Genomic DNA, 12542 nt, shown 5'->3' on the forward strand with positions numbered 1-12542 from the left:
GACAATGTCTGGCAATCTGGAATGAATGAACAAAGCAAGATAAAGGAGATTTATTGACTAAGAACTTGGACGGAAGCCAAAGGCAAGCCCTCGCCCCTCCTGCATGGCCCTAACCATGTACACAGAGTGTTTAATTAGCAACAAGCTGGAGATAAGGCCCCTAATCTACTCTCAGGAGACAACTGAGCTCACCAATGGGTATTCACATTCACTAATATGGAAAAACAGACATCTGAATCAACTCAGGAGCTACCTCCTATGCAGACCGCCATTACATGGCTGAGGCTAAGTCCTTTACACATGCCTCAGTTTAGCCACTTCCAAAATGGGGTCACGGGGACAGAAGGGAAGGGAAAACACTATTTGATAAATTAGTGTGTTATTCTAAAGCTACTGAAATGGAAATAAAATTCAGAGATGCCTGCTCTTCAAAGACCTGGAAAGCATTTCGCTTAGGCCCATCAAATACAGGAAAACATGGGACCACTTCGCTCAGGCTGTTCTGTAATTAGATGGGGCTCATAATGTATCTTCGAACAAGAGAAAATGGAGCTTTCTGATTATATCAGTTTGATAACCGTAAGCAGTTCATGGTAAGGTAAGAAGGTACATTTTGGCGGAAGCCAGAGCTGCATTTGATGTATTCTTAACTCAGCTAGCAGGCAGGCTTTCAAGCCATGTTATCTGTTCCCACATCTTGACCTAATTTAGCAAGTTGCCATGGGAGCCCAGCAAAGGTTGATGCAATTTTCTTATCTTTGGAAAGGGGGGGGGGGGAGAGTACCTGCAAGAGAATGTGAAAATTCAGTTTCTAGCTGATTTCCACACTTACAGTGTGGGAACTAAGACATCATATGAGGAAGTAAAGTGTATCCCTGTGATAGTGATAATGGATAAGATCTCAGCTCCTAGTGGATCACAAGAAAACAGATGTTCTTTCCAGATTGGAGAATTGGTACAAAGATGCGGGAGGTGGGCCCAAGAGTAGTGACAGAAAGGATCAAGTGCCACTACTATGGGACCACACATACTCTGAAATAATTGACTTTGTAGGAAACAGATAGAAAGAGAACGGAAATAGGTGTGACATTTATGAATAATAAAAAGTTTTCCCAACTTAGGTGGATGATTTCCACTTTTTCCAAACATGGGCTCATCTTAGCATGTTTGTTTGTAGTAAACCAGAGATCCATGTAGAGGGGTTTCAGTCACTGCCTACCCCTATCCCCTTTCGGGTTCCCTAAAGGGTGTCTGAGATGACAGGGGATCTGAGAAGTTGCAAGAGCAAGGGAACCTGTTTGCAGAAAGGGCAGGAGTTGAGTGAAGTTCACCAGGCTCAGAGCACAGGAAAAAAAATGCCTAAAACTTAAAAACAAAACAAAACAAAAAAACCCTGACTTTTGTTCATACTATAACAGTACGAAATTCCAGTTCAATTCTGGGACAATGACAATATCTTAAATTTGACAGGACAAGGGCTCCTCAAGGACTATGTGTACCCAGAAACATCTGCTGAAATAATTGATTTCTTACCACTGAACTTCCCACCCACTCCTGTCTAGCACAATGTCTACCACTTGCTTAATTTATTGATCAAGTTCAACTACACTTTCACAGATATCCTACCACCAAGAAAAGGATGAACACTCCTCCTTCACTTAAAAAAAAAAGTACAAGTAAATTTGCCTAAAATCACATAGTGTGCTAAGAGTTGGGAGGGAGCCCAGAAGACTTCTGTTTTCTGAGCTGTAGTTCTCACCACGTGAGATAGCTGAAGAGTTAAATGCCTGGTTATAAGGAAGAAACAACTGAAAGACAAGGTGCTCAAAAGATGTCTTTTTCTTTTTGCCTCCAGGGATATTGTTGGGACTTGGTGCCTGCACTATGAATCCACAGCTCCTGGAGGCCATTTTTCCCATTTTTATTGCCCTTGTTATTGTCGTTATTGTTGCCATTGCTATTGTTGTTGTTGGATAGGACAGAGAGAAATAGAGAGAGGAGGGGAAGACAGAAAGGAGGAAAGACAGACACCTGCAGACCTGCTCCACTGCCCATGAAGTGACACACACACACACACACACACACACACACCCCGTGCAGGTGGGGAGCCAGGGGTTTGAAATGGAATCCTTACACTGGTCTTTGTGCTTCATTACATGTGCACTTAACCCACTGTGCTACCGCCCAGACCCTAAAAGATGTCTTAATTCAAGTGACTGCTCTAGTTTTTGAGAGCTTTAATTTATATCATCCTCCTGTTTTCATTCACTCACTAAATATTTTATTTCCTTAGAAATGGAGGAAAGAGGAAAGGGTGGGAGAGGAGGCAGGGAAAGAGGGAGAGGGGGAGAAAACAAGAGCACCTATTAAAAATAAATTAACTAATACTAAAATTAATTAATCTAAGAGGTAAGGAGTGATATCGCATAAACCAGATTTCTAGGCTATGCCTGTAATTGTGCAGAGAAAGTGATGCTGTTATCTGTTTGGCTCTGACTCTGGGGGTTCCTGAGAAGCCTCACAAGTGGCATTTTGGTGGCAGTTCCACTCCCTAATTTGTACTTGACACTCAGTTCTAGGTCCTAGAACTTCCAGGTCATCCTTTTCCCTCATCCCCTTGAAACTGGGACACTTGGATAGATGTAACTCTTAGATAATACTTGTCAGTGTACTAAAATCATCTTAATCAAAACCCTTTAAGATAATTTGTTCCAATAGCCTTCTCCTAGATAAAAACCCCAGTAACTAATTCAGGTAACACTTCCAGGGATTTCTGTCTGTAATATGTATCTGGCTTCATAGTTTCTAGACATTTTTACATTATAGCCATAATACCATCCCATCTGACCTAAATCATAAAGCTTTCTTTAGCCATAGCCCACATTTTTAAAGTTCATTTAATCTTGTTTAGTAATAATAATAAAAAATACTATTCTAATTAGTGAAATTCTCAGAATCACATGCCAACCTAAGAAAATAATAGAAGTTGTCATGGGGGCCAACAAGATAGCTGACTTGAATACAGCACTTGCTTTGTCATGTATAAGACACAGTCCCACCACACTGAAGGAAGCTTTGGTGCTCTGGGTCTTTCCTCTCTGTTTCTGTCTTTCTATCTGAAAAAGTCAGTCTACAATGGTGAAATCCCAGTGACAATAACCCCCCCCCAGCACCCCCCCAAAAAAGCAACACTGTGATGAGAGAAGATGTGGGGTTATAGATGTTGGTTATAGTGGTGATTATGTCAGAGAAGGCAAATCAACACCTCTGAAATTTAGGGTGGAAACTGTACCAGACTTGGCCCTCACACTTGGGCAAACAACAGAGCATACTTCTCGCTGCACCACAAGACCAGAGCAAACACATCCTGTAGAGACACCTGCCACCTCCAAAGGCCACAGAGTCATTTTAGAGTAAGCTAAGTCTTCCCTTTCTCTTCCAAATGAAAAAGCACTTCTCCCTCCTTCGTCAGCATGTCCAACTGGGAGCTCTTCATAAAACATCTGAGGGTCATAAACTATAGGAGTCAGCTACTACACAACCTGAATGAAACTTAGTATACTTTTTCTCATTCTGTATGTCAATAATGGAGAGGGAGCAAACTTTCTAATTAGTCTGCTGTCCAAAGCTGAGAAAGGACTCCTTTGAGAATCACTAAGTTTTCACATATTAGTAACATTCAAGTCAAGACGATGAAGAATAAGTTATAAAGAATAAAATAGAGATCTTTGAGGTTCCTTTCCTGGGCCATGGCTCTCGATTATAGGATTGGTCCTACCTCAAAACACATGCATAGTTCTGAGCACATATCCAGGCAATGAATGTATCAGGTACTATGTGGAATGCAACATAAAGATACATTCCTGCTCTCCAAGCTTTTCTAAGCACTAGTCTGTTCTAGAAGGTCAGCTGTTAACTATGAAAATGCCAAGGCTGTTCTAAACACCAGGTTAGGAGGCCTGTGTACCTACCCAGTTCATCTAGACAATGAAACATTTGCTGAATAGCAGATTCTCAATCAAAGCTGGAGCTCTCTCAACCTGTAACTTCCTCTCTCCTTACTACTTCCTCACTCCTCACTACTTGAACTTTCACTCCTGAAATAAAACTGATAGTAAAACCAAGTGAGAAAGAAAAAAGTAGAAACATTTCTATCTACGCTAGGATCTAGACAGAGTTCGGGGTGATGAAGGCCATTTTTCCTGTTTGAACAGCTAGGCCTAATAAGAATCAGGAAGGTCTACAATGCAGGCCATTCTATAATGCCATAAGAGATGTTGTGGTGGCTTTGTGTTTAGAAAAGCTTCCCAACAGCAAGTTAGGAAAAGTATGTTAATATGAGGCCACTAGTCAGAGGTTTCAAAAGCATGAAATTATTTTAGAATATCCTCCCCTGCCCCCAGAATTGGGAGTGTGTGGGTGGGGGGCAACAAAGTTAAAATTATCAGGTTTCCCAACACACTTGAAAATGATCCCTTGGGGGTAGAATGATATCCTGATACCACTTGCCTCCAAAAATCAATGACTGTGACAAATGAAGTGGACTGTGAGACTTGCCAGATCTCTTTTCCCTCCATGTCTCTCTTGGAGAAAGAAATGGACTTTGAGGTTCTCTCCAGGGAGCCAGACACCTGGGGCCCCACACACACAGGGACTGTGAGGTGGGGGGGCGGGGTGCAGGTGCCTACCTGTGTAGCCCGCCAGGGCAGCAGCAGGAATGACAGGCTTGTCCTTGTTGAGGTCAGCACGGTCACGCACATAGTCCTTGAAGGTGCCCTTGGGCTTTTGGTTGGACAGGGCGGCTGGATAGTCCTCAGAGTCGAAGCTGTCATAGGAGGGGACCCGCTGCAGGCTGTTGAAAGATGACTGGCTGCTCCAGGACTGGGTGAGGCGGTCACAACTATCGTAGCTCTCTATGCTCTCAAAGGAGTCCTGGCCCCCGAGCTTACCTGGAGGTGAGGGGGAGGGGAGGGCAGGGGAGGGAGGATTGGGAAAAGACAACTGTAAAAACCTTTGGAGTGAGGACAAATTGCTCATCAGGGAAGGTGGAAGGAGGAGGAGGAGGAGGCCCGTGGGGTTGGGAGCTCCTGGGTTCACTCTGGAGAGGGAAGGCTGAACAGTGGAGCCCAGTTTGAAAGCTCACTGCCACTGGGCCATCTTGATTTCTAGCTCAGAGGACAGAGATTCAGAGCCAAACCCTACTCAGCAATAGCAGTTTGGGCCTTGAGATTCATAAAGCCCAGTGACTAACTGTACAGCCCATAGCAGTGGCAGGCTCAATTTGGCAAAATATTTGAGTCACAGAAAGTAGGAATTCCATTAGACTAAGACTGACCCTCTCTGACCTTGGGACTAAAATATTAATTTTTTACATCCCCCCACCAAATACAATTTGAGGATGAAATACATGTTCTGTCTCTGAGCCTTCTCCAACAGAGAAAGAAGTTCTGAGATGCTTTTTTTTCTTTCCCCAGGAGATTAAGAAAACAAACACATTACCATTCTTCTAAACAGAAATTCATATTCTTTAACCTCTCAAAGTACAATTTTATACTTGAAATGTATACTTCACTGGGGAAGTGTGGGCGATAAAAAAAACAAGAGAGTTGATCAAAGAGTTAAAGACCATGGTAATGTCAGAAACCCTTTCCTCTGAGTTGCTTCAGGCATTCTTAACTGGCCACAGGATCATGCAAGTTCATTAATTTCCCAAACCAGGTTATAAACAGCTGCTGTGATTTCGTAAGAGCTCCTAGAGAAATTTCCACTGGCAAAAAAAGAAAACAAAACAAAAAAAACCCCTGCCATTTAAAAAGAGGCTAGCAAAAAGAAAAAAAGGAGGAAAAAAGAAGAAAATAGTTAGGGGAAGCGAAATGCATCTAAGAGCTGAAAAAACAGAAGCAGTTTCTGTTCAGGTAATCTGTATTAAACCACGGGAGACTCAATGGCCATCTTGATTCTGGGCAAGTCAAGAGACAAAAAGAGTGCAGCAAAAGTGTTTGCACAAATATCTACATGTCAACACTCAGCTGATCAGGGGAAGCTAATCTACTATCAATTCTAAATCCCAAAATAAGGTTGGCCTATACCACTTCATACAAGTGTGTTTCTTCAAAACAGAGCTTGGACTGGAGTTGGTATTGCACCAAAGTAAAAGACTCTGGGATGGGGGTGGGTAGGGTGCAGCAGGCCCTGGAAGACAGAGGAGGACCTAGTGGGGTTTGAATTGTTGTGTGGAGAACTGAGAAATGTTACACATGTACAAACTACTGTATTTTATTTTACTGTTGACTGTAAACCAATAATTCCCCAATAAAGAATTTTTTTTTTAAAGTGTTTCTTATATATTGTCCCCTTCATAATGATGGTGAAACAATGAAATGCAAATTTGAACAGGTGTCTAGACCAGAATTAATTAAACAGTTAGGAGGAAGGAAAGTTGCTCCCAAAACTTTATAAACTTCAGATAAAATACGTTCAGTTAAATATATAGTTCTTATGTAAGCCACTACTTTTGATGCTCTGAATCCCTTCTCCCTTCCAAGAAGGTCACTGTTGATCTGCTTCCTTTTATCCTTCCCTTCCTCCACTCATAGGTTCATCTCCAGCAGGCAAACTGAAGGGCTTCAGGGAGATACTAGCCCTGCTGACTCACTCCAATGTCACATTTGCCATTCTTTATTGTTACTAAAAGTGAAGAAATTGTTCCTTCCAAAAATTCACATTATATGACTCAGGAAAAAAACAGTCCACAACCAGAATGTCATAGCCTCTTTTTAACTGAATGGGAAACTGTATGGCATCTGATTAAAAAAAAAAAGGTGTTTATTCCTGCCAGCTACCCATCTTAAATGACCATTCCATTTCTCCTTGAGACACAAACACAGCAAAAGCCTAAGAAAGGAAATGTATATTTTCATGGAAAACAATCCCACCCAAATACTGCTGTTTTTGGGCAGTGTTTATATTTAAGTCTATCTGAAATGGGTTTCTCTCTCTCTCTTTCTCCCTCTCTCTCTCTCTCCCAAGCATTTTAACATTGGGAGAGTATAGTACCTGGAATTTCCACAAGACTGTTGAGTTTCCAAGGAGTCCCAATAAGCAATGGCACTAAACTAGGGCATAACCACTCTCTGGCAGTCTCTCAAACATGAGCCCCATGCAGTTCTGTGGAGAGTTGTGGTTTATAACAGCAGGCTGCTTTCATTTTGGTTCCATTTCACAATCCTGGAGCTGGGAACCTTGGTTTATGGGTATTTTCTCAAAAAATGGGTTGGATCCAACTGGATTAGGCACTGGGCTATGCTACTGTGCTCATGCAGGGAAGCACATGTCCCTGAAGATGCCCACTGGGCAGCTCTTCTAAGAAAGAGTTCTGCACAGTCCTTCCAAAGTTCTCTGCCTCCACCAAACCAACCTCAGAGCCCTCAAAACAGGAGAAGGATTAGCCCAGCCCCACAACAACCCACTGCAAAGACCAGCACAAAGACAGTTCTCAGAATCTCAATCGGTGGGACATAGAAGCACTTTGTATACTATAATGCAGTATATGAATACCATGATTATTAATAATAATCAGCCAACACTAAAGCTTTCAGTCGAGATCAATCACAGCATGTCAGATTCAATCAGCCCCTGGAACATGTCTGGTGTGCAGCACATTGACATGCAAAAAGAGCCATGAAGAAAATGGTATTCCCCTAAAGTTGGGGTGGGCTGAAGATGAGTATATGAAACCAGAAAGAAATAGCTCACGTTCCTCTATACAGGTCATTATCTGGTCCACAGTCATTAGTTTGGGGTTAGAAAGGAGACCAAAAAAACCAAGAACCAAGAGAAGGAAAGGGGAAAAGGACAACTAGACGGATGCCAAGCCAGACACAATTTAAAAACAATATAAGAACAGATCTGCCCAGAGTTCTAACAAGATTGAAATTCAACCCACAGAGTCAGTTTCAGCACAGAAATGTACAGAAAGTGCCATAAGCAAGCTGTTCTAGTGGTCGGGCTGGCCCAAGAAAAGAGAGATACATACGTGTGTGCATACTTAAACAGACATGCACCCAGAATAAAAAAGACAAAACAAAACAAAAAAGAGTCAGAAAGGGGAAGGTAAAACTGGTCCCACCCATCCCTTTTGGTCTGAAACATGAAGAACACCCCGGGGCCCTAAGAAGGAAGATTATGGGTTCTGATTTTTGTGAGGGACTTTCCCTACTGAGGGCCTGGCAGCTCATCCTCAGGCCTGCTGGGAGGAAGTATGAGCCCGAACACTCGAAGAAGAGGACAGTGTTTATAGTCCATGAAGCCAACAGGATGATTCGTCAAAGTCAGGATGCCCTCGGGCTCCCCTCCAAGAGTCTCAGAATAAGTAGCAGGGTCTCCACTGAGCAGAAATCTCTAGGAGGTCAGCCAAGCCTGGCTTCTATGACCAAAGCTTTAGCAGGACTCATAAAACTTTCTCCTGTGCCTCTCATTGTCTTTTTTTTCTTTCTTTCCTTTTTTCCTATTTACACATTTTAAAAAAATCACCTTTTTCAATGTTTTAGAAATCAGTATGGGGTTAGGGAGTTAGCATAATGGTTCTGAAAAAATGCCTGAGGTTCCAAGTTCAGTTCCTAACACCAGACTATAAGACAGAGCTGAGCAGTGCTCTGATATATATATTCCTAGATAAACAAAGCTTTCCTTATTATAGCGTGCACTTTTCTCACAAACCAAACACTTTGGGCACTTTACTAGGTGGGCTACTGTGAATCCTACTCTTAAAAAATTGGGTGTGGCTTACCATTTTTTCTGTCCCTCAAATAAGCTTGCACTACTCTGAAACATTTACTTCACTGTTGCAGAATATTGTATTATTCTTTTAGAAGTCTTTAGCGCTCTGCTCTAGCTAAATACACACTCCCACCACACTGCTGGTGACCAGGTTCCAAATAAACACTGGTCAACCATCTTGTATCTTCTCAAGCCAAAGAAGTCCAACTGGGCAGCAAAGGTCACTCAGGTCTCGGTATGACCCAGGAGTATACTGGGAGGAACACCAGGACATGGATAAAGCTAAGGATATATCAGGAAGGTTACCAGAACCATTTTTCATTTGACTGTATCTTCCTTGAGCAGAATTCTCTCAAAGAAAATAAAATATGCCTAAGAGAACAACCACATTCAACTGGAGTTATTATCTGGTAAAAGGTTTTACCCCAATTAGAAAACTTGTCAGCCAGCCTGCTAGATGTCAATTGTCCACCATGAAACCATGTCTTAAGTCATCATGATAGGCATGGCTGAAATTTCAGGTTGGAAAACTCTTAATGGCTAGGCATTCAAAGGTGGAAAAGGCTGCATCTCAGGAATGCAGAGAATTAACTGTAAGGGGGGAAATGGGGGTTGAACACTCATAAGAGTAAAGAAATTCTCTTGGTAACTCAAGAGCTTCTAGAGAAGAAATCTGACCTACCACGACTGGTCCTTCCCATGCACATGTTGTCTGGAGTCACAACTTCTTGCTTGATGGCAAAGTAGTCAGTCTGCAAGGTGTCTGTCTGCAGAGGGTCCCGGAGAATGACTGAGGGGTAGTCATTCTCATACTTGAGGGAGAGGAGTTCCTCGGAACTGATGGGATGGAGCGTCTGGTAGGACTCTGTGATGAAGCTGGGCTCTGAGAACTCCGAGGGAGGAACACACTGAGCATGTTCAATACCATAGCCTGGAAACAGAGCATACAGTTGGAGAGGACAGAGGTTTGTGCCTACAAGCAGCATTCTTCCCTGCTCATGATGCCAGTGGTGCCAGAAGGTGAAGCCAGGTGACTTCCTTAGAGAATAAGAGGGGAAGGTTTTAAACCCAAAGCATGTGCGTTTTTCTTAACCTTGCCCCACAATTTAGTAGCTATGGCCCTGGGTAAGATACTTCCCTTTTCTGACTTAATTTCCTCATCTCTAAAATAGAGAAGATTGCAATCTCCCTCAGAACACTGTGATGGAGATCAAATGAGAGCATATGTGCAAAATATATTTCTGGCAGACAATAAACTCTTGATACACAGTGGTTAGTATTATTGTTAGAATAAAAATAATGAGAAGAGTAAAAAGATAAAAGGAAAACAAACCTACTTTAATCCCTTCAAAACTAAAGCCAATGGGTATGAACAGCTCTATCCCAATTCTTTCTCCGCTGCTTCTCCAGGTTGATTATTTTATATTGAAAGGGGGAAAGCTTTATTTTTCTCTAACAGGATCTGCAATTGCATGGCACTCCTGAGGAGGGATTGTGGAGGCAAACTTGTCATGTCTACTAGGAAAATGGAAATAATATGGGTCACTATTACAAACCTCTGATGGCCACCATGGAGCCCAGGATTAAATTAGATCAAATAGGTTTAAGGATCAAGTTGTAGTATTTTCAAGCTCAAGGTGTAAAAAGAGAAATCCTTATAGAGGAACTTGTAAATTAATAAAATATGTGAATAGGTCAAGACCGTGTGCTTTGGGGGAATCACAAAGAAAATAATGAAGAAGTTACATTTAGATAAATATGATTTTTCACAATATTCCCACTGGAGGACCCAGAGATCAGCTTTCCCAAGTTCGTTGTAAGGAGCAAGGTGAGAGAAGGCAGAGGATGAACTTACTAATGAAGTAATCCGAGGTATAACGGGATTCTGGGTAGGTGGGATTGACTCCATTAACTTGATAGGGCTTCACGTCCTCTGCAATAGACAGGGTAGGGGATGAAACAGAGAGATCAACACTCCAGTCATGCTTGGCCTAGAAGAATCCTGGACACAAGAACAGGTCATGATCTCAGCCTCTCTTTTAAGAAATCAGCCAGTCCATTCAGTGAGTTGGTGTCTGAGTATACCCGAACAGGGCCTTGTCTAGCAATGAGATCACAAAAGCTTGGCTAAACCTATTAATTCGGTAGCTGCAAAGTGGGGTTTAATATCTTGGAAAGATGATCAATGAGTAATCTCAAAGGGTCTCTGAGGACGGCAGTCCAGCCTCCTCCTGACTAATGCCTTTGTGTGTTCCACATCAGCACTGAAGGCCCAGAGGCATCTGGGGAAGTCCCTCACATCAAGCCCCAACACCCCAAAACCATCACTTCCAAAATGTGTCAGGAAAAGACTGCAACCTTCTGGCGGGTGGACTCTGTCTCATACAGTTCCTCTTCTAACAGATGCCTGTCTTTCTATTCTGTGTGTTTTCCACTGTACTGAGCTGGCAAGTTCAGACTCAGATAAGAAACTAGAACACTAGCAACATTATTCTGTTTAGTGAAATATGACAGGGCTAGTGCAAGAGAGAAAAGAAGAAAAAAAAATCCACATAACCATAGAGTTGCCCAGACACTAGCCTCTACTGGAATGAGAAAGGAATTCAGAGGAAGAGAGAATAGAGAAAGAAAACTTCTGCACTGAACTAAGATGAGTTTAGAGATTGTCTTATCCTCCAGTCAAGTGCTGTGGCCTCTGACCACTGCGTGGAGGAGTAAGATTATATTTCACTCTAGAACTCAGACAGAGTATTGGTTTGGGTTTTTCCTTGGGTATCTGATAGCTTGCTGGGAGCAGAGACTGCTGGGGGAAAAAACAAGTTTATGCCTGCACAGAAAAAACACACACACAAAAAAAAAACACAGTTCCCAGCTGAGATAAAAATGATTATAAACTTTGCTTTAGCAGCTTATCAGATCGAAACATCCCCTGTACCTTTGGCCTGCTACCCCACCCCAAACAGCTATGATCTTTTTGTGCTGTGTTGCTTCAGTTTGATTACAGAACAAAAGCTGTAGCCTCAGCACAAACATCTTGCTTGGCAGCCCTTTAGGGGATCTGCAGATAGGTGATTCATATGGCCCCTCTCAATAAGAACTGAGTGGATGGCATGGCTCTTGTTCCCTAACAGACCCGGTTATTTCCTAATTCTTCTAAATTCTATTATACTTTTCCTGTGCAGTAAGGCCAATCCTGTCTTAGGGGTCAAGAAGCTGTCCCTCAACCCTCCAGCTCAGGGCAGGAAGTTCAAGAGAAAAGACCTAGATTGAAAGCAATGAGGGGTGCTGAGGTTAGGACTGGTGCACCTAACCAGTCCTCATTCTGCAGGCAGGGACCCTAGCGATACAGTATCTTCAGAGAATCCAAAGAGAAAAAGTTATTTGAAAGCAGGGAGAAGCTACTCGAATGTTAATTCCAACAATGGTGGGAGATGGGCTTAGACATTTCAGAACACCTGGCCTCTTTCCAGAGCCATAAACAGGGGGAAGCAAGCAGTATGTCTATGGAAGATACACAGGGGACACAGTTCTGGAAGACAGTGCCTTTGTGTTTACAAGCCAGTGGTTATGTCAAATATATGAGGGGGCTGTCATAGCTCTCCCCTTCTAAAGAGGCTGCTCCCGCTAGCATGCGTGTGTGGGTGTCTGTGCAGTTACTCAGGAGAACTATCAGTGCTTCGGGGAAGCCTGTGAGGAGGCCTAGCCATCCCAGGCACCAGGCTTCCCCTCCCTCCTCCTCTACTGAGTTTATTTATTATTTTTTT

The 12542-nt window shown here is 42.7% G+C and overlaps 1 protein-coding gene across 4 annotated transcripts in view; it reads right to left on the reverse strand.

Moving 5' to 3' along the window:
- ETS1 (ETS proto-oncogene 1, transcription factor) overlaps positions 1-12542 on the reverse strand; it is a 166177-nt gene that overhangs the window by 23527 nt on the left and 130108 nt on the right. For 2 of the 4 annotated variants that reach the window (XM_016184975.2, XM_007539459.3), the window contains 3 exons: positions 10634-10711; positions 9461-9709; positions 4689-4949 (listed from right to left, as the gene is read on the reverse strand). In XM_016184975.2, the coding sequence (XP_016040461.2) occupies positions 4689-4949; positions 9461-9709; positions 10634-10711 (588 nt within the window). The remainder of the gene's footprint in view (positions 1-4688; positions 4950-9460; positions 9710-10633; positions 10712-12542) is intronic. The other 2 variants (XM_060180168.1, XM_060180169.1) reach the window with 1 other exon arrangement.

The sequence above is a fragment of the Erinaceus europaeus genome, chromosome 20 (genome assembly GCF_950295315.1).
Source record: "Erinaceus europaeus chromosome 20, mEriEur2.1, whole genome shotgun sequence".
NCBI classification, from domain to species: domain Eukaryota; kingdom Metazoa; phylum Chordata; class Mammalia; order Eulipotyphla; family Erinaceidae; genus Erinaceus; species Erinaceus europaeus.